This window comes from Ursus maritimus, unplaced genomic scaffold (assembly GCF_017311325.1).
Source record: "Ursus maritimus isolate PB19 unplaced genomic scaffold, ASM1731132v1 scaffold_14, whole genome shotgun sequence".
NCBI lineage: Eukaryota > Metazoa > Chordata > Mammalia > Carnivora > Ursidae > Ursus > Ursus maritimus.
In genome coordinates this window covers 42454304-42477986 of record NW_024423786.1, presented here as the reverse complement: position 1 = coordinate 42477986, position 23683 = coordinate 42454304, and the positions used below count along the sequence as shown (strand labels likewise).

General features: G+C 49.1%; 1 protein-coding gene across 2 annotated transcripts in view; it reads left to right on the top strand.

The window, feature by feature from the left end:
• The window catches only part of LIMD1 (LIM domain containing 1), a 67924-nt gene that overhangs the window by 31663 nt on the left and 12578 nt on the right, over positions 1 to 23683 (top strand). Inside the window, exons 1-2 of one of the 2 annotated variants that reach the window (XM_040628935.1) lie at positions 4039 to 4631; positions 22536 to 22603. In XM_040628935.1, coding sequence (XP_040484869.1) covers positions 4628 to 4631; positions 22536 to 22603 — 72 coding nt within the window. In that variant the 5' untranslated portion in view covers positions 4039 to 4627. Of the gene's footprint in view, positions 1 to 4038; positions 4632 to 22535; positions 22604 to 23683 lie in introns of those variants that run through there. The other variant, XM_008704151.2, reaches the window with a different exon arrangement.

The following is a 23683-nucleotide window of genomic DNA, read 5'->3' as shown; positions in this document are numbered from 1 at the left end:
TGGGGATGGGTTTCTCTGGGTCCCTGGCTTCTCCTTGTCTTTGAGCCATGTCGTCCGTGTAGTTCATGGCATCCTGATGACCGTCTACACACACAATGCTTGTCCCTAATAGTGCGGACCCTGCCTGCTGGAGATGCCCCTGACCGTGGCCCTGGGGAGACGGCTTCTGCTTCAGCTAAAAGCAGGTTTATCTCAGCACTTCCGACGGCTGCAGAGCTGTGGTTCTGTGCACTGTCCCAGTCGTAACGTCTTACTGGTTCCCACCTTAGCTTGATGAGTGACGTGAAATCTTCAACCGTCTTGCCTGAGTCTTCACTGTACAAGAGTGGCGATCCTTCCTCTTTCTAGAAAATTATCTTTCCGTTTTGGCTCCTGCAGCTGTTTCTCAATATTTGCTGTTTTCCAGGGAAAAAGAAAATACTAAGGAGAAGCTGGTTTTCATCTCAAGCAATTGCCACTTGAACTAAGAAAGTTTTTCGGGGTGGGGGGGTACTGAGTCCGTCTGTGCATGACTAAACTATCAGTTCCATAATGGGTTGAATTTATCTTCAAATGATGACAAACACAGACACTTAAGGAAAACACAGCTGGTTGGGGATTTTCTTGGTCTAGCTTCTAAGGCCCTTGTGTTCTGGTTTCTGTCGTAAATGCTTCCTGTCATTTGTCACAAACTGAGCTCTCTTTTCTGCTCCTTATCTCCGATTACACTGCCCCCTAGAATCTGCTCTCCCCACTCACTTCATACATTTCAGTTCTGTCCAGCCATTAGGGCCCAGCTCAAAGGCTGCCTCTTCCAGGAAGCCTTCCCTGTTCTCCTAGCAGGAAGAAAGGGCTTTGTCTCGAATTCGGCCTGCCCCCGTGCTGTCACGTAGACCGTTAGCCACACCCCCTGGGACTTCAGTGCCAGCAGGCCAGACCCTAGAACAGAGCTGCTGTAGGAATGGGGACAGAGACTCCGGCTGAAAGTGCGTGCTGCACATTCCTGTTCCCCGAGGGGCCTGCACCACTCCTGTTGTGGGTAAACACACAGCTTCCCCCGCAGTTGTGGGGCGCAGTTGGAGATGCGCCAGGTGTCTGAGCAGCTTCTGCTGGGCACGAGAAGTGATCCGCCTTCGTTCCGTTGACTTCTTCCTCCAGCAGAAGGAGACACCTGGGCCCTCCCCGTCCCAGGCCTGCAGGTCCTCAAGTGTGTCTCCGTGAACACTGGCGCCGTGGAGACGGCACAGCTGGGGCCGGGCCCGTTCCCTCCTTTGTTGGTAGAAGAAAAAACATGGGGGCCCAGAGAGGGAAACAGAATTTCTTAAGATGAAAGACCTAGCAATGGGGCCAGAATCCAGAATCCTGGATCTAATTAGCTTTGCATAGCCCCGTTTTTCTGGTCGGTGAGAGTGTCTGTGAGGGAGCGTATAGGTGTGTGTGTTTTCTGTTTTCCCATTTCGTTATGAAAGTGATCTAGCTTACGCCACTGTAGAAACAGATTTCTGTACCTATGCACCCACTCCCCGGATGTTACTGATGCTTTGCGGAAAGACAACGTTGGGGTCCTGTCAAGGACATGCCGCAGGGGCTCCCAGCTGCCCTGGGTCCTCGTCTTACACACCGAGAGGAGGACACTGAAACAAAAAGGTCCAGAAGGCTGCGGTGGGAGTCATGGGGTGCCAGCGGCTAGTCCGAGGCGCAGTGCTGTGCTGGGGGGAGGCAGAGCCCACTGTCATCCGATGAGAGACTGTCTGGCCTGGGACAGCTCCCAGGGGAGCTGCGGGGGCCAGGGTGGGGGGCGGAGATGCTCTTTGGGCGGCTCCCTGCAGCCACCCACCCCCTGTGTCCTGGGAGGCCTGCGAGGTGTTCCGCTCCTCAGACAAACCCATGCCTCAGTGGACAGTGCCAGGTCCTTAGGGCGCTGCGGAGGGCTCCCCGACACGGCCTTGTGTGTTTCCCTGCTCCCTGACAGGAAGCAACAGGACAGATCACAGAGAGATGCTTAGGGGCAGAGACCTACTATGTGATTTCTTTCTTTTTTTTTTTTTTTAAAGATTTTATTTATTTATGTGACAGAGAGACAGCCAGCAAGAGAGGGAACACAGCAGGGGAGTGGGAGAGGAAGAAGCAGGCTCCCAGCAGAGGAGCCCCATGTGGGACTCGATCTCGGAACGCCGGGATCACGCCCTGAGCCGAAGGCAGACGCTTAACGACTGTGCTACCCAGGCGCCCCCTACTATGTGATTTCTAGCACAGGCGTTTTTACTCCTACGTTCTCCCTTCCAGGTTTTGTCCAAATGTACACACAGTTTTTAGAGCTGGGATCATCGTGTATAAACGATGTTATGTCCTTTCTGATGAAACCTGCCACGAACTCATCCACACCTCTGCAGCCTCCCAGAATCACGGTCTCAGCAGGCACAGAGGGATCGGCTGCCTTGTGCCACGGTTTTGTGGCACATGGCTCACGTGGGGTTTGCCGGTTGTTACACAGAGCCCATCTCCCTGCCCGAACGTCTTTGTGCCTGCGTCCTTTTTCCCTCTGCTGAATTGTCTCCTTGGTGTTCCTCCCAGAAGTGCGCACGTGGGGTGCGGCGGGGGGCGTTCGTGTGGTTAAAGTCCCTCCTTTCTTCACTGCTCCTCCCGCGGCCAATGTGTGTGGTTGCCATGGAGATGTGTGCTGGGGTGGGGGGGGGTCTCCCTTCTCCGCCTGCTGCTCCTGCCCACCCCGAGGGGCAGTGCCCTCAACTGGGGCCCTCAGGAAGCCGTTGGCACCGCGTGGAGCAGAAGGAGGGTCAGTGCAGAGGGCAGGCTCGGCCTTGGCCAGCGGCCACACTCCGTGTCTGACGCCACCGTGTGCCACGTGGCCTTAAGGAGACGCTGGCGCCCACCTGTGGCTGAGAGAGGTGGAAGGAGGAGGAAGAAGAGGTGTGGGTCTGGACATGTGGGTCAAGGGGGGGTTCTTCCTCAGCACCTTCCAGAACAGACCGTGAGGGAGAGGGAAGGCAAGGCCCCATGTCCTTGCTTTCAGTGGTTTGGAGTCCAAAACGTCAGATTTTGTTCATTTTGCAAAGACCCAGCAACTTCCATCCCGGAGTCCAGGTGAAACCTATTTGCCTTGTCCGTGTTCATGGTGGCTGTGATTTTTTTGGTCTGTATGAGCTGGAAATGATGGATCAGATAGGAGAGTCCATGTGCCCTCCTGCCCCGAAGCCCACAGAACACAAGGGCCAGGGCTTGGGTGGGGGACGGGGCACAGGCAGGTCTGGGCCGATGGAAATTGTGCTAATACGGGCCTGAGCTCAGAGAGAGGCCACGGAGGGCCGGAGGGGTCCACTCAGGGGACAGTGCTGGGATGTGCCAGTCATGGCCAGAGCAGGTGACTTTCAGTGTTGTAGCCGGTGCTTTGACTTCCGGGGCGGGGTGGGGGTGGAGGCGGGGGGGGGGTTGCGCTGTGACGTGCCTGTCATGCCTCCGGGAAAACACACCGTAAGATGAGGAATACATGCTGTTGCCCATCCCACCTTCCCAAAACCACACACTGGTGGCGGTGAAAGATCATGAATGGATTTCATAGTGAAATCTCACCCCTTTAGACCCCGGCAGGTGAAAGTCTATCTGAATTACTGAAAAGCCTGCGTCTAGAACTCTGAAAAAGTACCATTTCATTACTTCAGGGAAAGGAAATGACCAGAATTAAGCCTAGCACTGTGGAACAGAAGTGCTTGAATAAGCTGATGGTTGGTGACTGACAGCCCGTCATCCAGTAGGTTCTGAAGTGGGGGGGGGGGGAGTTCTTGTCAGCTATTATTTTTTTTTAAGATTTTATTGATTCATTTGCGAGAGAGTGCGAGAGAGCGCATGAACAGGAGGAAGGGGCAGAGAGAGAGGGAGAAGCAGGCTCCCCACTGAGCAGGGAGCCTGATGTGGGACTCGAACCCAGGACCCCGAGATCATGACCTGAGCTGAAGGCAGATGCTTAACCCACTGAGCCACCCGGGCACCCTGCTATTTTGTTTTTCTTACGAAGTCTAACTACTGCCCCTGAGATCGTGTTTACCTTTTTGTGTTTTTTTGTTTTTTTGACTTTGTATACCACTTTGTCCCCCAACGTTTGAAAATGCTCACAGACTCTGAAATAGCGGTGCTGGCACTGGGGGGGGTCTTCCTTTAACTCACGGCCACCCTACATCCTTACACCAGTCGTCACAGTATTTATGAGTAGTTTGTAGGTGCGCTCCCGAGCTTCCTGTCGGCTGTCCCCCCCACGGGAGCTCGCTAGATCCGGGGACGGTCCATGAGCTCGGCATTATCATCAGCTTCCTTTTGCAGAGGAACAGACAGAGGTCTGGGAGTGTAGTTTGCTCCCGCCCCCGTGTTAGATTATCTGCGCTTGGAGGACACGCGTGCCAAAGCTGGCTCTGCCCCTGGCATCTAGGCCCGGTGCTGTGTGATGGCAAAGGCTGGGTTTTCGGAGACTTTCTGGTCGCGAGTGCAGGAGAGCAGCCGGGGACTGAGAGGAGGGGAGAGAGGACCCCGTCCGTAGCGGGATGCACCCACACCACAGACAGACGGGGATTACAGGCTTCGATGCCTGCATTTCTGAGCCGTTGAGTCATGCCGATGTTGCTTGTCACTTTCAGCAGTTATGGGTAAGCTGAATGAGTCAGCTGGGTCTAAGGAAAAAGCCGGGGATCGAGAATGTGAGAAAGGAAGAGTGGGCACGTCCTAAAGGAAGCCAGTGGGCAAGGAAGAGAACAGGAAGCAACAGAAACAGGCGAGCCAGGGCCAAGGGCCGTGTCGGTCGGGAGAGGGCAGGGGGGTGACCTTGACCTGGCGTGGGGTCAGAGGGTCTCTTGTGTTCGTCGCTAGCAGACCCAGTTCTGCTGGGGGCACCCACACTGGGGCCGGACTGGGTTTCCCAGCTCAGACTCTGTTGGTCCGGTCAGAGGCCGAGACTGTCGGGACCATGGGATGGCATTAGATCCTTCGTGCCTGGGACATTGGCAGGGTCTGGGATATTGGAGCACTGTACGGTCGAGGGCAACTCCAGTGTGGCCTGTACCTGCTTCCCACATCGACAGTTCAGGTGCCCGATAGCGCACACGCATGGTTTGGGGTGGAAATCTGCATTCCTTCAGGAATCCCAGACCCTGGTGTTACCTGGTGATACCCAATGTGTCCCCTGTCCCCCCCACGCTGAGGACGGAGGGCGCTCTGGGATGTAGGGGGCACTGCACTGTAATCAGCATGAAGACACTGTACCACGTGCCCCATCTCCAAGCCGGAATCCCAGGTCTAGGGAGTAACATCTCTTATGAAGGTCTGAACTTCACCCTGGCATCACAGATGCTACTTGGGTCTCTTTGGCTCTCGTGCTAAGAGTATCTCTTCTTTTCTCTCTTAAGTGTTCTGTCTCTCAGATGTTCTCTTCAATCTCTGTCCCCAGCTCTGGCCCTGTGGTAGTGGAATTAGTGTGTCGGCTTGACTGGGCCAGAGGGGCCCCTGCATTGGTCAGACATTGTTCTGATTGTGTCTGTGAGGATGTTTCCGGATGAGAGTAACAATTGGTAGACCGAGTAAAGCAGATTTTTCTCCCTAACGTGGGTGGTCCTTGTCCAATCAGTTGAAGGCCCGAATAGAACAAAAAAGCTGACCCTCCCACCAGTAAGGGACTTTCTCCCTGCATGACTGCCTTGAGCAGGGACATCGATTTTCTCCCCACCTTGGACCGAAACGACACCATCGGCTCTTCCTGGGCCTCCAGCTTGCCTTCTGCCGATCCTGGCACTTGTCAGCTTCCGTAATCACACGAGCTGATTCCTTCTGATAAATCTATTCCCGTCTGCACACACACACAGTCATGCACACACACGTGTGCACTCATGCACACACACACGCGCAACACGCACACATTTTTGCACATGCACGCACACACCCTCCCAGTCTGTTTCTCTGCAGAACCCTGGCTCATACGGGCCCTTTCGTCCTCCTCCTGCACTACTTTTCCTTCCCTCCCTACTTCTCTCTCCCTCGTGTCCCCTCACTGATGATTTCTTTCGCACCCACGGTTTCCTTTTTTTTTCTTTTCTTTTTTTTTTTTTTTTAATGATTTTTTATTATATTATGTTTCGCACCCACGGTTTCCATCATGGAACCCGTGGTGCTTCTATGCCCCTGACACAGGCTGGAACACGAGCCACTGTTTGTGGAGTATTTGCTCCGTCTCCTCGAGGCCTCTCATTTGCCTCCCAACCCACCACACTCATTCATAGAAGAGGAAGTGGAGTTTCAGAGCAGGTGACAGCTGGTGCGTGGGGGCCCGGGGTCCGGGTGGCCCCACTGCGTGTGTTTTTGCCACCACGCTGGTGGTTCTCACCCTTTACCGTCGATCAGTCACAGTTGCGAGGAGCCCCCTGTGACGCACGCAGCCCCCTGGCTGCCCCTGCACGGACCCCGACTCCTGAAATCTGTGGCTCAGAGGCCTGCGTGCACATGCGCAATGAGTGTCCCAGGGGATCTGATGCAGCCCCTGCGGTTTGCCTCCCCGCCGCCCCCCCCCCCGCCTTCCTTGGACCTCCAGCTCCCTGTTTCCTCAACGCCAGGCTTGAAGCGCCCGGTGTGGCAGCCGATGGCCACACGTGGCTGGTGGCTCGCACGCTGCAGGGAAAGCCTCTAGTTCGTACACCAAAGTTCGCTTATTAATAAGAAATGCTCAGTGAAGTTGACTGTCGTCGCACTTTATACGTCACAAAGGCAATAGTCACACTGTAAAAAGAACACATCCGGGAGAAGGAAATTCCCTGTGACCCAATGCCAAAACGAGACCAAGAGGTGTCTCTGTGCCTCTGTCCCTGTCGTTGTGTGCTCACCGGGCTGCCCTGCTCGTTCCCTTCGGAAGCGCATCCTACACCTTCTTCCTCGTGCCTCCACCGTCCTCAAAAGCAGATGCTGCGTGAGATCCTTGGATGACTCCACGTGAGCACAGCCTTCCTGCCAGTTGAGTTGAAAGGGGAAGCGGACCCTGATCGCGTGGGCTCCCAGACTCTGCTCTGAGAAAGCACTGAGGCCGGGCGGCGATCCCGTGGCCGGGTTTTCAAGGACTAGACGCACCTCTGGCCGGGAATCCGGCCAGTCCAGCGCCGGGGCAGAGAGCGCAGGCTTCCCCGTGACCAGGGCTGTGGGGACAGCTGTGCCCGTCCACACCAGCAGCCGCCCCAGCAGTGGCCACTGGGGCTGGGTCCCGGGATGCCCTGTGCTGGGAAGACCCTCTCTGTTCCTTCCGAGGATCACTGCTGACGCCTTCCAACCATCTTGGGTCCTGGTCGCTGTCCTGCCAGCCTCCATCCACACGGCCGGCCTGTGAGCACACCTTTGGGGGGACTGCACCCCGGCTCAGAGGCCTCAGAGGCCGCCTCTTGCTGTAACATCCGGTCCCAGTCCTTCACTTAGCATTGCAAACATTCCTTAAACCAGTTCCAGCTCCTTGCCTGTCTCCTGTCCTGCCGCCGTCTCCTCCACCCGCCATCCCCCAGAGCTCCTTGGCCCTACGGACACCACCTGCCCCTTCCCATGCATGTCCTGCTCATGCTTCACGTCCACCCAGACGAATACCCCACTCTGAGGTGCTGTTCTCCCTCGAGGTCTCTCTGGCGGCTCCTCTGCTCTCTGGTCTCACGTATTCCTTGTTCGCTTACCCATCTTGTGGTGTTTGAAGTTAATGGTTAGATTGAAGCCGGTTGCTGGGGTCTGTGTCTCCCCCTAGAGGGTCAGTTTTGGGAGAACCGGGAGAGTGTTCAACTGATCTTGCCTTACCCTGCCTCCCTTCAAAACTTTGTGGGTAGTGCTGGGAATTTCCCATATGTACTCTTTAGCCATCACTCCCCATTCTGCCCCTCTTCCCCCAGCCCTAAGCAACCACTAATCTACCTTCTACTCCCATAGATTCGCCTATCCTGGGGGTTTCGTAGAAATGGAATCCTATAATATGTGGTCTATTCCAACTGGCTCCTTTCACTTAGCGTAAGGCACTCCAGGTTCATCCATGTTGCAGTGGATGAAAAAAGAACTTCGACCTTTTTTATGGCTGAATAATATTCCATTGTCTGGATATACCACATTTTATCTATCCATCTGTTGGTTGATAGACACTTATTTCTGATTTGGGGCTATTATAAATAATGCTGCTATGAACATTCTTGTACGGTCTATCCCTGAGCAATGCGGGTTTGAACTACAAGGGCTACTTATATGTGGATTTTTTACAGCATGGTGTTGTAAATGTCTTCCTTAGGGTTTTCGTAATACTCTTTCCTGTTGCTTACTTTGTTGTTAGAATACAGTACATAATACATATAACATACAAAATACGTGTTCATCGACTGTTTACGTTATCGGTAAGACTTTCAGAAGGTCAACAGTAGGCTGCCAGTAGTTAAGTTTTGGGGGAGTCAAAAGTTATGTGGATTTCTGACTGCATGGGGAGGTCAGCACCCCTAACCCCCATGTCGTTCAAGGGTCAACTGGATATGTTTTTGTGCGGACCCATGTTTTCATCTCTTTGTGTGTATATCTAAGGGTAGAATTGCTGGGTTACATGGTAGCTCTATGTTTAACTTTTTGAGAAACTGTTTTGCAAAGTGGCTGCAGCGTTTTACATTCCTACCAGCAGTGTGTGAGGCTGTCAGGATCCCACATCCTTGCCAACACTCGTGATTATCTGACCTTTTGATTCTGACCATCCTAATGGGTGTGAAGTTGAATCTCAATGTGGTTTTGGTTTGAGTTTCCCTGATGACTAATGATGTTGAACGACTTTTCATGGGCTTATTTGCACGTCTTAGTTGGAGAAATGTGTATTCAGATCCTTTACCCATTTTTTATTGGGTTTTTAAAATCTTTTTGTTATTGAGTTTTAATAGATTTTTTTATATGTTTTACGTATGAGTCTCTGATATATGATTTGCAAAAATTTTTTCTCTGATGGACGGTCATTTAACTTTCCTGATGTTGCTATTATTAAATTTTGATGCGGTCTAATTTATCTATTTTTTCTTTTATTTCTTGTGGTTTTGGTGCTTTGTTAAGAAAACATTGGCAACCCAAGGTCACAAAGACTCATGCCCATACTTTTTTCTGAATGTTATAGTCTTAGCTCTTTTTTTTTTTAATTTTATTTATTTATTTGACAGAGAGAGAGAGGAGAGAGAGAGAGCACAAGCAGGGGGAGCAGCAGGCAGAGGGAGAAGCAGGTTCCCCACTGAGCAAGGAACCTGATGCGGGACTCGATCCCAGGACCCTAGGATCATGACCTGAGCTGAAGTGAGATACCTAACGACTGAGCCACCCAGGCATCCCTGTAGTCTTAGCTCTTCAGTTGAGGTCTTTGATCCATTTTGAGTGGGTTTTTATATAGTTTGAGATAGGGGTCCAACTTCTTTCTTTTGCACACGGATATGAAGTTTTCCCAGCACCATTTGTGGGAAAGACTGTTCTTTCTCCATTGGATTGTCTCGGCAAATGTGTTGAAAATTAATGGACCCTAAACGTTAGGATTTGTTTCTGGTCTCTCAATTTTTCTCCACTGCTCTAGTCAATTATCTTTTGAAGAGATTTAACTAATAAGAAAAAAATCTCATTTATCCATGCAGTTGCTATTTTTGGTCCTCTTCATTTCTTTGTTTAGATCCAGATTTTCATCTGGTACCATTTTCCTTCTGCTTAAAGGCCTTCCTCAACTTTTTTTTTATAGTGCAGATCTGCTGGTGATGAATCCTTTCAGCTTTTGTGTGTCTGAATTCATCTTTATTTCACTCTTGGGTTTAAAGGATATTTTTGTGGGGGCGCCTGGGTGGCGCGATCGATTAAGCTCCCGACCCTCGGTTTTGGCTCAGGTCATGATCTCACGGGTCCTGGGACTGAGCCCCACATCGGGCTCCGTGCTCAGTGCAGAGTCTGTTTGAGATTCTCCCTTCTTCTCCCTCTGCCCCTCCCCACCTCACCCCACCCCGCATGCTCGCTCGCTCTCTCTCGCAAATAAATAAATAAATCTTAAAAAAAAAAAAAGATATTTTTGTGGAGCTAGAGAATTCTAGATGGATAGTTTTTTCTTTCACTTCTTTAAAGACATAGTTCCATTGTTTTCCATCAGAAATCTAACGCCCTCTTTATCTCTGTTTCTCTGTAGGTATGTGTTCCTTTTTCTTGGATTGCTTTTAAGTTTTCTCTCATTGATTTTGAGAAATTTGATTATGATATCCTTGAAGTCCTTCTTATGTTTCCTGTGCTTAGGGTTTGTTCAGATTTTTGGATGTGTGGGTTCATAGTCTTTGTCACATTCAGAACATTTCTGGCCACTATTTCTTCACATTTTTTTTGCTGCATCCTCCCCCCCCTTCCTCAGGGGCTTTGTTACTAACCCCCATTCTTGCCTCTTTGTTCCATTTAACAAATTACCCCTTAAATCCTTTTTTAAAAAAAGATTTTATGTATTTATTTGAGAGAGAGCACGAGTGGGGGCGAGGGTCAAAGGGAGAGGGAGAAGCAGGCTCTCTGCTGAGCAGGGAGCCTGATGTGGGGCTCGATCCCAGGATCCTGAGATCATGACCTGAGCCAAAGGCAGACACTTCACCAACTGAGCCACCCAGGCACCCCTTAAATTAAATCTTAACTAACTGAAGTTATCTCACAACTCCCTTATGTTCTTCTTATGCTTCAAATTCTTTTCCTCTCTGTTTCATTTTGGCTTTTGAGTGACCAATTTTTATTATTATGCCTTTAAATCCACTAATCTTTCCTCTGCAATGTACAGTCTCTTAATCCCATCCAGTGTATTTTTCATCTCTGATACTCTAGTTTTGGTCTCTAGCCATCTAATCTCGGCATTTTTAAAGATCTTCCTTTCACTTTTTGGGACATATGGACTACAGTATCAGTAACTTGTATCTCTTTTTCCACTGATGCTAAGATTTATGTCACATCTGGCTTGATTTCCATGGATTGACTATTTTCATCATTATGGGTCCCCTTTTGCCCCCTTTTTGCAAGCCTGGTAATCTTTTTTTTTTTTATAAGGATTTTATTTATTTATTTGACACAGAGAGAGAGACAGCCAGCGAGAGAGGGAACACAAGCAGGGGGAGTGGGAGAGGAAGAAGCAGGCTCATAGCAGAAGAGCCTAATGTGGGGCTCGATCCCATAACGCTGGGATCACGCCCTGAGCCCAAGGCAGACACTTAACCGCTGTGCCACCCAGGCGCCCCCAAGCCTGGTAATCTTTGATTAGATGCCAGACATTGTGATTTCACCTCGTTGAGTCATGGATATTTTTGTATTCCTTTAAACCTTCTGGAGCTTTGTCCCACGTTGTAGGTAGGTTACTTGGAGACAATGGTCTTTTCAGAGCAGCACTCAGTCTAGGGTCGATTATTCTTCACTCCAGGGTAAAATCTTTATGAGCATTTTATTCAGTACCCCACAGACTATGAGTTTTCCCACTCTGGCTGCTGGAGATAGGCGCTCTTTTCAGCCCTCGTGGATGCCTTTTTCTCCTGGGCTTCATGAGTCTCTTCTTGGGCACGTGCTGATCCGAGCCCTGCTGAATGCTCAGACGAGACCCTCCGCGGGTCTCCAGGATCTTTTCTCTGTGCAGCGTTCTCTTCTCTGTCCAGGTGATAATGATCTGGAGTAGTAGGAATGGAAAACAAAAAGAGAATGTTTTTGTAAAACTGTAAGTAAATAAAAAGACTTGGGGCGGCACCTGGGTGGCTCAGTCGTTAAGCGTCTGCCTTCGGCTCAGGTCATGATCCCAGGGTCCTGGGATCGAGTCCCACATCGGGCTCCCTGCTCCACACTGGGAGCCTGCTTCTTCCTCTCCCACTCCCCCTGCTTGTGTCCCCTCTCTTGCTGGCTGTCTCTCTCTCTGTCAAATAAATAAATAAAATCTTAAAAAAAAAAAAAAAAAAGACTTAGGAGCGGCCAGTGAGAAGAGACCTGGAGTGTGGAGTGGGGCTACTGGCGGTGTGGTCCCCGACGGGGCTGGTCAGTCAGGAGAAAGGAAATTGAGACCGTTGAGGAACGTTCCCAACAATTTGACAGAGTAGATCGCAGCTTGGATTTTATGTTTCATTTTTCCACATTATTGTATTTTCCAAGAAAATAATTCTGAACGATGGAAATGAAAAACAAAAACAAAAACCCAGCCCCTTACCGCCAGTAAACTGAGAAGGAAGGAGTGACCTGGAGGGTTTGGGCAGAGGGAGGTGGGGGCGGAAGAGATTTTTAGCTCACGCAGGTTAACGCTGCGGAAACTAAAGGTCATTGACAGGATCCTGGCAACAGTGACTTACGCTAACACTTTCTATGAGACAGCACCACAGTGGGCTCCCCGCTGGGACCCCCAGTTTTGGCCTCTCCACAACACCCTCTACCAAGGAACCCACAGGGTCAGGTGACCGGCCAACCTCTCCTTTCTGGGAAGCGGCAAAGCCCAGGACCTGACTGTTGCTTTTCTACTTTCACCTTCTGCCTCGTTCCTCCGCCCACTGAGGCTACACCAGCCTAGGAAATCCAGGTTGATGGTTTCATTTGCACCGAACCAATTTGGTTGGTGTTTCTGTTGATTTGTATTAGTTTCACTTTAAGAGTTCGCCTCTTCTGCAAGAAGCTGTTTGAAGAAGGGGATCAGGTAGAATTCTGGGCGATAAAGCAAACGGTGCCTAGCTGCCTTGGTCCCAAGTGGCCACGGGATACTTGAAATGTTCTTTTCAAGTACTTGAACTGAATTGTAACCGTGTTTTAAATTTTTTTAAGATTTTATTTATTTATTTGACAGAGTGAGAACGAGCCCAACCAGGGGGAGTGGGAGGGGGAGAAGCAGGCTCCCTGCTGACTACGGAGCCCAATGCGAGGGCTCAGTCCCAGGACCCTGGGATCATGACCTGAGCCAAAGGCAGTTGCTTAACCCACGGAGCCACCCAGGTGCCCCAGGTTTTTAAAAATTTTTATTAACTTAGATTTACATACGACTTGTCACAAATGGCTGGTAACCTGTGGACCAAAATCTATAAACAGTTGCTCATTTTTACTTCCTTTTTCAGGAACTCTTCTTGTGGCCAGGAAAACCTTCCCTCTTTACTTTTCAGGGAGGTCTTTTGGACACTGAAATTTGTGATGAAGTCTTACAGCTCGGGCCAATTACTTTTCCAGAATAGACAAGTCGTTCCTATTTCTGGAGGGAAGGGAGAATGGCGAGCATGGCATACTTAGTTTCATTTGTCAGGGTACGCGGCTGACCTCTCTTGGTGACATCTGTGACTGTGGCCACACTTTTCCTTCATCGAGCTACACTGGCTTCATCCAGAATTTTCTTTTCAACTTGAAAGGGCCCCCAAAGGCAAATATAAAATATCCGTTCACTATCACTGGGAAGTGGCCTTTTGATGAGTCTGTGCATTTATTAGTCAATATTTTGTAAGCTGTTGCTGCAATTGGAAAATAAGAAGCACCTTTGACTACCCTCAAGCTCGGGGAAAACTGTGTCTTTGACATACTTTCGGTGTGCACATCGCTGGGTGTTTCCTGGTGTGAGGAATTCCTCTGCCGGAAGCAGGAGGATCCTGAGACTGAATTATAAGGATCGGGCACTGCCCTCTCTTCCCCCTCACCCTTCTTTTGGTTGCTCATTGCTCAGGGATGGTCTGGATCTTTGCACTGTTGTTTGACCAAGACCAGTCTGGGCAAGTGGAAATGCTGGTTCAGAGACTGGCCTGACGCATCGCCTATCTTAGCGTGGTCCCTGGACCAGCCCCTTGAGCATTGCCTGGAAAGGGCAGGGTCTCAGGCCCCCCCCAGACCTACTAGTGATCAGAGTCTCGGGGATGGGGCCCAGCAGCCTGGACTTTAACAAACCCACCAGGTGGTTCTGCAGAGTGGGGAGGAGGTTTGATGGGGAGGGCCAGGAAATCCATCCCCCCACCCCTAGTCTGAAAGCTACTCCTTGGGGGGGACAAAGAGGGTATAGCGTGGGGGGAAGAGTGCTGACTTCGTGCCAGAGAGCTGGGTTCAAATCCCAACTCTTCTAGCCACCATGGGCAGTTGGGCCGGACGGATTTAGGTTTTGCATAACGCGGTAGGTGGGCATTAAAGTGCCTTAGGTGCGAGGTCACCTTGTTGCAGGGTTAGCGAGTGATATGACCCGAGCCAGCCGCCTCCATCAGCCAGCCTGACCTGCTCAGTGGCTTGTGTGGCTCCAACCTGTCCTGGTCTGGGCTATGGTTTGGTGCCACCTAGTGGTGGTTGGCTGCTCTAGCGTATGTGTCCGTGAGGACTGTTCCGGTTTCTGGATCCTGCACCTGCATGGACGGTGGCCGGGATTCTAGGAATTTCTGGGTTAGTTGGGGTCTGTGTCATTGGCCAGAACTGGAGTGATTCCATCTCAAGAATACTTGCCCTCTGCCTTCCTGCTTTCGAAGACGAGAAGCCTCAGGGTCCCTGGCTGGTTCAGTCTGTAGAGTGTGCAGCTCTTGATCTCAGGGTTGTGAGTTCGAGTCCCACATTGGGTGTCGAGATTGCTTGAATAAATAAACGTTAAAAAAATGAAAACTCCTTTCTCCGTTCCCTGGGAGGAAGAGAGTAAGTGGATTCCACGTGTAGGCGTGCACTCCCAGGCATTTAATCGTGTGGGCGGTCTCGTGGCGCAGTGGGACAGGCATGTGCTTCAGGGTCACACAAACCCGGGTTCCCGCCCTGCCCACTTACTACTCCGAGCCTCTGAATGTGCGAAATGGAGGTGACATTCATCCCATCGGTGTCATGGTTTTATGAAGAGAAAAGGAAACCCAGAAAGTGGGAGCAATCCTGGGGTGTCCTTTCCAGCAATTCCCAAGGATCGTTAATTCCCACGTCCGTGCACTGCTCCGTGATATTTGTCATGTGATGTGGTTTAGTTCTGCCTCATTCTTGGGTGAACCGTTTCCACAACTGCTGAAACCAAAAACCTCCAGTGAGTGACAGGGAGTGATCCGTGGACTTGCCTGTAAAAGGCGTGGGGTGGGACAAAGCCAGAAAGGAGGCCTGATGGTGCCGTAACGTGTGACAACACTAAGCATTTTTAGGCTTGTTAATATAGGAAAGTCGTAAGCACAGTACCGAGATCTGGAAGGCAATCAACTGATGTTAGGGTTTAGTTTTTTTCTCCTACTGATAAAATACAAACTAATTTGGTGTGGCATCTAGTTTCTCAACTTAGATGGTCTTTTAAAACTGAGGTAAAAAAGTGGAGTTTAGTCCTTCAGAGCACACTTACGGCCCCACCCTTTCCCTATGGGGGAGTCCTTAATAATAATAATAATAATAATATAATATCATATCATAATATTATTATATATAATATATACAATATATAATTTACATCATATAATATATGATATATCATATATATAATGATATATATCATATATTATATATGATATAAGTTATAATATGATATTATATATCATATATTATTATTTATTATTATTATTATTATTATTATTATTATTTTGGAATAAAGGAAAAGCAGATGCAGCCTTTAAGCCCTTCCTTTGGCCTCTGGGGTCTGGACATGGGATGTCTCAGCTCTGGGGACTAACAGGATTTGTCTAGCCAGCTGGGCAGTTTTTTAGGGGACGATTAACGTCCTACCTGCTCATTAGTAAAAGTTTGGGGAAGTGTAGGAAAGAATCAAGGAGCACACGATTAGCCGACAAGGTCCCCCTCTCCACAATCATGCAGATACCAGATATGTCCACCAGGGGCACTGTCACTCTTGGGCAGATTTCTTTTTCCCAGTCATTTTGTTTCCTTTGAATTTCTTCTTTACATAGTTGAAATACAGAGTTTTTAGATCTTGCTTTATTATTTTCATATTATTACATAAGGGTTTTCTTTTAAAATTTAAAGTATTGGTGGCTCTTGGCTGGCTCAGTGGGTAGAGCATGCAACTCTTAATCTCAGGGTCGGGAGTTCAAGCCCCATGTTGGGCGTGGAGCCTATTTAAAAAAAGAACAAACGAGGGGCACCTGAATGGCTCAGTCGGTTGAGCCTCTGACTCTTGGTTTCCATTCAGATCTTGGTCTCCAGGGTCGTGGACTCGAGCCCCAGGTAGAGCCCTGCATGCAGCTCCAGGCTCAGTGCGGAGTCTTCTTGAGATTCTTTCCCTTTCTCCCTCTCGCTCCTGCTCGGCCCCTCCCCGCCCTCAGGCGCACCCTCTCTCTCAGAATAAGTAAATGACTAAAAATCTTTCAAAGAACAAAAGCATTGTTTTTCAAATGATTAAATCTATAATTCTAGAAAAATTTAATATAAGTGTATGAAAGCAGAGAGTGAAATTCTAATACCGTCTACAAGTGTCCCTAATGGTAGGAAAAAAATGTTACATATCGAAATGCATCACGTAGTAAGAGGCATTCCCTTTAATACAACCTACCAGGGCTACACAGTACTAGATACGGTGAAATAGCCCTGTTGGCAATGCAGTGTCCCAGTAATACCATCTACCAGTGCCAAGCACTGTCAGGTTCGGCATGCAGCATTCCAGGGTTTTCTCTCCTTTGTGTATCAGTGTGTGTGTGTGTGTGTGTGTGTGTGTGTGTGTGTGTAAGTTACTGAGATGGAATTGCACAGTTGTCCAGCTCGCATTTTTCATTTGCTAATGTATTTTGAGTCACCGTCTATAGTATAAGCATTCGCCAGTCTCACTAAGACACTTATTTGAATGGTCCTTTAAACAGCCACATAATATTTGGTTCTTTAGATGTACTCTGTTTTCCGTGATCATTTCTCCTGAGGCTTCCAATGTGGACCTATATGTATTCACATTTCCGATTCTTTCCTTAAGCTAAGTCCCAGAGAGCTGCACCCAGTCAGAGATAAACATTTTTTTTTATTTTTTAAAGATTTTATTTATTTATTTGACAGAGAGAGAGACAGCCAGTGAGAGAGGGAACACAAGCAGGGGGAGTGGGAGAGGAAGAAGCAGGCTTCCCAGCAGAGGAGCCTGATGTGGGGCTCGATCCCAGGACCCCGGGATCACGCCCTAAGCCGAAGGCAGGCGCTTAACGACTGCACCACCCAGGCGCCCCCAGAGATAAACATTTTTAAAGTTTCCTCTCCAGGGAGAGTTTCTCATTTTACACTCTCATCAGTAGCTTACAGAAATATGCCAGGATGGCAGTCATAAATGACTGTGATCCTTTAAAAAAATCTTCGTTGATGTTATAAGTGAAAAAGCTCTTGTTTGATTTGTGTTCTTTAGAACACTAGAGCGCTCGGCGCTCCGGCATGTTTAATAATCGCCCTCTATGATTTCTGGAACAGAGGTAATATGCCCTCTATTAAAACAAAGTTAATTCCCAGCTTAGATTCCTTGGAACTTCCCGGACCCCATTCCTGGAACCAGAGCTCGATGTTCTCTGCATTGGAACAGAAACCTCATCTCTGTCTAGGAAGTCCTGTGCTGTTTCCAGATGGCCCCCTCGCTCTCGCCAGTGGCCACTGCGGGACCTGCAGCCTCGCCTCCTTTCCTCCCGGAACGCAGCAAAACAAGCCAGCCCCACTCCCAGGCTGGGCTTAGGTTTTCCTTGCGGTCAGACAGTGTGGGCGTCGTTTTCCTTCGTGGTGGGCTATTTGTGTCCTTCCTGTCGCCTTGGCTGCCCGGGGAGGGCCTGGAGACTCTCACCCAGGTGCCTGATGGGGACAAAAAGTGGAGAGAGGATACTGTAGTTAGTTCTCATTTTCCTTTGTAAAACTTTGAGTCTCTGGAATATTTTTGTAGAGGGGCAAGTTCCAAGTAAGTGAAATAATTATAAATGAACTTCCATGGCTGTAAAGGGGGGTTCTGTTAGTGAACCCTGAAATCATTTAGTTATAAGCACTCTTTCTTGTTACCCTAGTTTTGCAGAATCAGGACATGCTTTCGAGGGTTCTAGAACCTTCCAGAAGTGAGTGTAACTAACTTTGAGGGAAGGACAGGAGAGAAGAGCTACAGACCTGCATTGTAGACTTCTAGCATATGCCCCATGGCTCTTTCCACACTCCCTCACCCTAGTCTAATTTGTTTCAGGCTATGAAAATAATATATACTCATTGCAGGAAAAAAACTGAAAATCACCCATTTTCTATACTCAGAGATAATGACTATTAACATTTGGTGTACATCTGGTGTGTATGAACATACACGTAATTTTGTGGTCATATAGGTGTGTGAGCATGTGTTTCCATGTCTGTACACACACACAGACATGCTTTTATACCACCTTTTAAGGTATTTTAAATATCTCTCCGTGTTGTCAAGTCTGTTGTTGAAGATAATCTTTTGTTATGGCTGCATAATAGTGTAAGTGTTTTATATATATATATGTACATATATAGCTATATAATGCTATTTAACAGGAATTAGATATTTGCTTAATGCTCATTTTTAAAGCTATTTTATTTTTTCATCTTCTAAATGTTTTTTGAAGATTTTATTTAGAAGGAAAGTGTGCACGCACAAGCAGAGGGAGGGGCAGAGAGAGAGGGAGACAGAGAACCTCAACCAGACTCCCCGGTGAATGTGGAGCCCGACGCAGGGCTAAATCTCATGACCCTGAGATCATGACCTGGGCCGAATTCAAGAGTCTGACACTTAACCAACTGAGCCACCCAGGCTCCCCTAAGCTGTTTTAAATAATGTTGAGATGAAGAGCCTTGAAACAGTCCAACTCTGATTATTTCCTTAGAATAAATTCCTGCAGTAGAATTTCTGAGTCAAAATAATCTGAACTTTCTAAATCCCATTGATATTTGATGCCAAATTTTCTCTTATAAGCTTGTTCCAACTTCTGCTATCCCTCACAGAGTGAAGAGCGTTTTCAGTGTCATTACCAACGCTCAGTGGTATTTTTAACCTCTGCCAGTCTGACAGAGCAGAGTATGTTATTGTAATTTGCAATTTTTTTTAATCATGAGAGAAGTTGAATTTTTTCTTTTATATTTGTTGCTCATTCATACTTATTCATTTTTTCCCCATTCTTTGCCTTTTTTTTTTTTAAGATTTTATTTATTTATTTGAAAGAGACGGTGAGCACGAGGGGCGGGGGGGACAAAAGGAGAGGGACAAGCAGACTACCCATACTATGGATATGACATGGAGCTCGATGCGGGGCTCAATCCCAGGACCTGAGCTGGAGGCACCCCGCTTTGCCTATTTTTCTAAATGGACTGTTAATTGAGCTATTTGCATATTATGGTAGGTTAAGTTTTTTTTTGTCCTCAAGTGCAGATGTTTTCTCTGGTTTGTCATTTGCCTTTGGTTTATAGTATCTCACCTAAAGAAGGGGTGTCTCTGTGTGTGTGTGTGTGTGTGTGTGTGTGTGTGTTTATGTATAGTTTCAAACTACAGCAAAGTACAGTAGGAAATAACTTTTGTTTACCTACCACCCAGAATGCATGGACATTTTTGTCTGTTGTCCTTTTAGCTTGTTTCTGATAAAAGAAGTAGAGTATTACAGATAAATTGGAATCGTCCTGGTTCCCCTTCCCAGGACAGCTGCTGTCATGAATTGAGCGTATGGATCCTTCCCGTCCCAGTTTTTCTTCTGTTATCACATATGCTACTATCGTAAACAACATACAGTACTAGTTTGTGTGTGCATATGTGTTTGTTCATGCTTTAACGTATATAGATACTATCATGTGACATAGAGATCATTGCGTAATTTTCCTTGTTTGCACAGCAGTGTGTTCGGTTCAGTTCATGATGATATATACGAATCTAGTTCGTGCATTTTGACTGCTGTGTAGTATTGCATCCATTGACTAGGACCGCAAATTCTTCCTCAGTGTATTTATCCATTTTTCTACAATGGTGAGCGTTGAAGAGGCAGCTGGGTATCTAGGTTTTCTTTGCGGTGCCGCAGTGAACAGCTTACGTGCTTCTCCTTCTGCACATTGGAAGATCTTTTGAAAGGGCATCCCTAGGAGTATGTGGTTCAGCTCTCTGGGCTCTTGCCAGATTCTTCCCAGGGTGCTCATGCCCATCGACACTCCCACCAGCAGCAGGAGAGGCTTCCTCTTGTCCCACATCTTCACCAAGACACAGTACTTTCAGGCTTAGTGATTTTAGCCCACCCGGGAATGAGATAGCACCTCCTTGTGGTTTTAATTTGCGCATCCTGATTGCTGGTAGGATTGAACATCTTTTAAAATGGTTACTGCCTAGAGTTTAACAGATTTCCTCTTTTTGCATTTTCGCTTCTTATCCTTTGCTCGCTTTTGCCATTGCGTTATCTTTGTCGGATGGGTGGTTGGTGTTCTTTATGTTTTAGATACTCGTGCCTCGTTATACATATTGTAGCCAGTTTCTGATCTCTGGCCTGCCTTTCCTTTTATTTCTTCAACTCAGCACTTACTGCCTTCAGTTAGACCACTGACAAGCCCTCCTCCTATGAGGCCGAGCTGAAGTTAGGTTAAATCCTCAAGGAGTGAAGCATGTATTCAGAGTATTAAAAAGTTCTGTAGGAACCGATCAGAGGGTTGGGGAGACAGGAAGACAGCAGTGGGTCTCACAGCAACAAGCAGGACACCAAGAAGGGTCTGGGCTAGCCAGGAGAAGGGCAGGGCCTTTCTGGGGAGGGGGGTACAGAGGCAGGACCGCGAATGGTCAGCCCCAGAGCCTTCGTCTTTCCATGCTTCTGCCTCTTCTTTCTCCTTGTTCTCTCCACACGGCCTCCAGTCCTCCGGCCCCTGACCCCCTCCTTCTGCCTCCCTTCTCAGAGCAGTTTGGCTTTTCAACAGATTTGTCTTTTTTTTTTTTAAAAAAAGATTTTATTTATTTATTTGACAGAGAGAGAGACAGCCAGCGAGAGAGGGAACACAAGCAGGGGGAGTGGGAGAGGAAGAAGCAGGCTCATAGCAGAGGAGCCTGATGTGGGGCTCGATCCCATAACGCCGGGATCACGCCCTGAGCCGAAGGCAGACGCTTAACCGCTGTGCCACCCAGGCGCCCCTCAACAGATTTGTCTTTTGAACTTTGTTGTTTTATGTTGAACAGAAGTTTGGATTTTTGATGTCCTATTCATCAGCCTTTCCTTTATAAGGTGTGCCTTTTATATCTCACCTAGAAATCCTTTGCCACGTCCAAGTCAAAGACAGGTGCTCGAAATGTCTTACGATAACTTTTGTTTTTCACACTGAGGTCTTTCATCCATCTGGAAGCTTCTTGCTTTTGTAGTTAAACTCCTTTCCTTTTTTTGTGGCTTTTCCTCCGCATCAATGCTTTCCAGGCCCTCTCTAAGCTCCAATAGGTCTATGTCACCTGGCTTTTTTTCTCTGTCGACTTGTGCTCTTTGCTTGCTCTGGGGGGGTCCCGGGCGAGGGTACTTGGTGTTTATCAGGGGGGTTTCTCTGTCTCGAGCACCGTTAGTGTTTGTGACATTGGTGAATGTGGTTTCATGTTGTGGACCCCGGCTCCAAGGGGCACGATTCCACTAGAGTTCAGAATTCATTCTGTTTTGGAAACTCCCGTGGTCTGTTGCATATGTGTTGTGCCTGGTGCTGGAAGTGTTCTCTGATCTGGGAACGCTGTGGAATCATGAACCCAGGGTCTCCCACAGAGATACTCCTGCTTAACCTTGAACATGCGACCCTCTATATTTTTTCATAAGGGATCAAGGGCATTGACAAAGTATGCTATTCTTGTCAGTGTCCTAGCTTTATGGAAACGAAAGTTACACCTACGAGCTGGGGTGCTTTGAATTTTTCCTACCCTTCTGCACCCCGTTTAGATCAGGAGAAAACAAGAAAAATCATTATCCGCCCAACAGTGTGTAGTTTCTGCAGTGGAGATGAAAAGAGACACGAAAATAAGGAAAATAAAGTTGACCAATTTATAGGACTTTCCTGATAGGCTGTCACCCGTGTCCCCTGGAGAACACGTGTGAGGTAACATCCCAAACACCTGTGGGAAACCGCTTCACAACAGAATGTTGTGCCCCCACTGAGGGTGCCTCTGCCGTCCCCTCCCCAGACGTCTCGCTGGCTTCTCCCTCAGCGGAGAGGAAGTGGGAGAAGGGGGCGTAGGATGATTCCCAAGGCAGCGCTGCTGTCCCCGGCCACACAGCAGCCGCCAGGGGCCCGGCCTTCCGGCCTCCACCTGTCCATCACCAGGGGCCACCAGCAGCTTTCTTTTTTATTTTTTTATTAAGATTTTATTTATTTATTCGACAGAGAGAGAGACAGCCAGTGAGAGAGGGAACACAAGCAGGGGGAGTGGGAGAGGAAGAAGCAGGCTCCCAGCGGAGGAGCCTGATGTGGGGCTCGATCCCAGAACACAGGGATCACGCCCTGAGCCGAAGGCAGACGCTTAACCGCTGTGCCACCCAGGCGCCCCCACCAGCAGCTTTCTGACGTCACACGCCTGTTCCTGACCGTTGGCATTTTTTCCATGTTTGTTCCTGTTTAAACACACTTTGCCTTTCTTTCCTCCTTTTTCACTGCATACATCATCTTTTCACCCTGCCTTTGTGTTTTTTCCTTAGGCCGGAAGCTGAGAGGAAAAGCCTTTTATTTTGTCAACGGCAAAGTGTTTTGCGAGGAAGACTTCTTGGTGAGTTTGTGACCCAAACCTCCCCGGCCCGCAGTCCTGACCAGAGTCAGGGGTCCTGCGGGGAGACCCGGGCCAGGCAGAAGAGTGGGGTTTCTCTCCGTGATCCCCAGTGCCGGCGGGGAGCTGAGTGCGGCCGGAGAAGGGGGTCCTGGCTTTCCTTCTGTAGAGACACCGGGTGGCCCTTGTTCCCAAAGCAAATGACAAACCGCAGAGCTTTGTGCTTGGAAGGGACTCGAGGGCCACTTGGCCTGTCCTCTTGTGTTCTGCTGCATTCTGCCTACCCCACCCCTCTCTTAAACCTCTGGACTGGGGTTCCGGCCTTCGTTCCTTCGAATCCTGGCTGCTCTCTGCGGGCATCCAGCCTCCGTCATGCCTCCAAAGTCCATCCGCATGCCAGTGACTCCCAGACTGAGCTCTCAGGCCAGCTGCTGACATCTCACTGGCCGTTGGACGGTGCCCCGGGCTGTTCTCCAGTCCTTCATAGTCCGCTTGTCTGAAGCAGAAGCCTCATGTTGCCTTGGGTCCTGGGTTCACCCTCGACCCCTCCGCTTCCTCCCCACTTCTCCCAGAACGTGGCTAAGCATTGATCCTTGCGCCACCATGGCCTCCCCGGGCCTGCTTAGCTCTCCGTGGCAGCGTAGCTCAGCCACACTCCCTGTGTGTCAACCCAGCCCACCCAGGCGCCACGTCTCCAGGGTTCAAAGCATGTGCAGAAGCTGTGGTCAGGGCCTGCCTTGTGCTTCTCCCGCTCTGCTCCTTGCTTACAGCCCTGCACGGCCTCAAGCCTTTGTGCCTCAGCTTGGGCCAGTTCCCCTGCCTGGAGTGTCTTCACCCTTTCTTTGCCCGGATAACTGACGGCCTTGTTCCTGTCCCCGACAGCGAGCGCCCCTCCTCTGCACCGTGGCCACACCTGGGCTTCCCTGGCCGAGCAGGGAGCGCAGGGCAGGGTGGCCATCCACAAGCCTTTCTCCCTCACCTGACTGTAAGCTCCTAGGGAGGAGAGAACATGCTTCTTGGCCTTGACCCCGTCAGACCCTAACCCAGTGCCAAGCGTGGAGTGGCACCGTAAATGGCAGATGA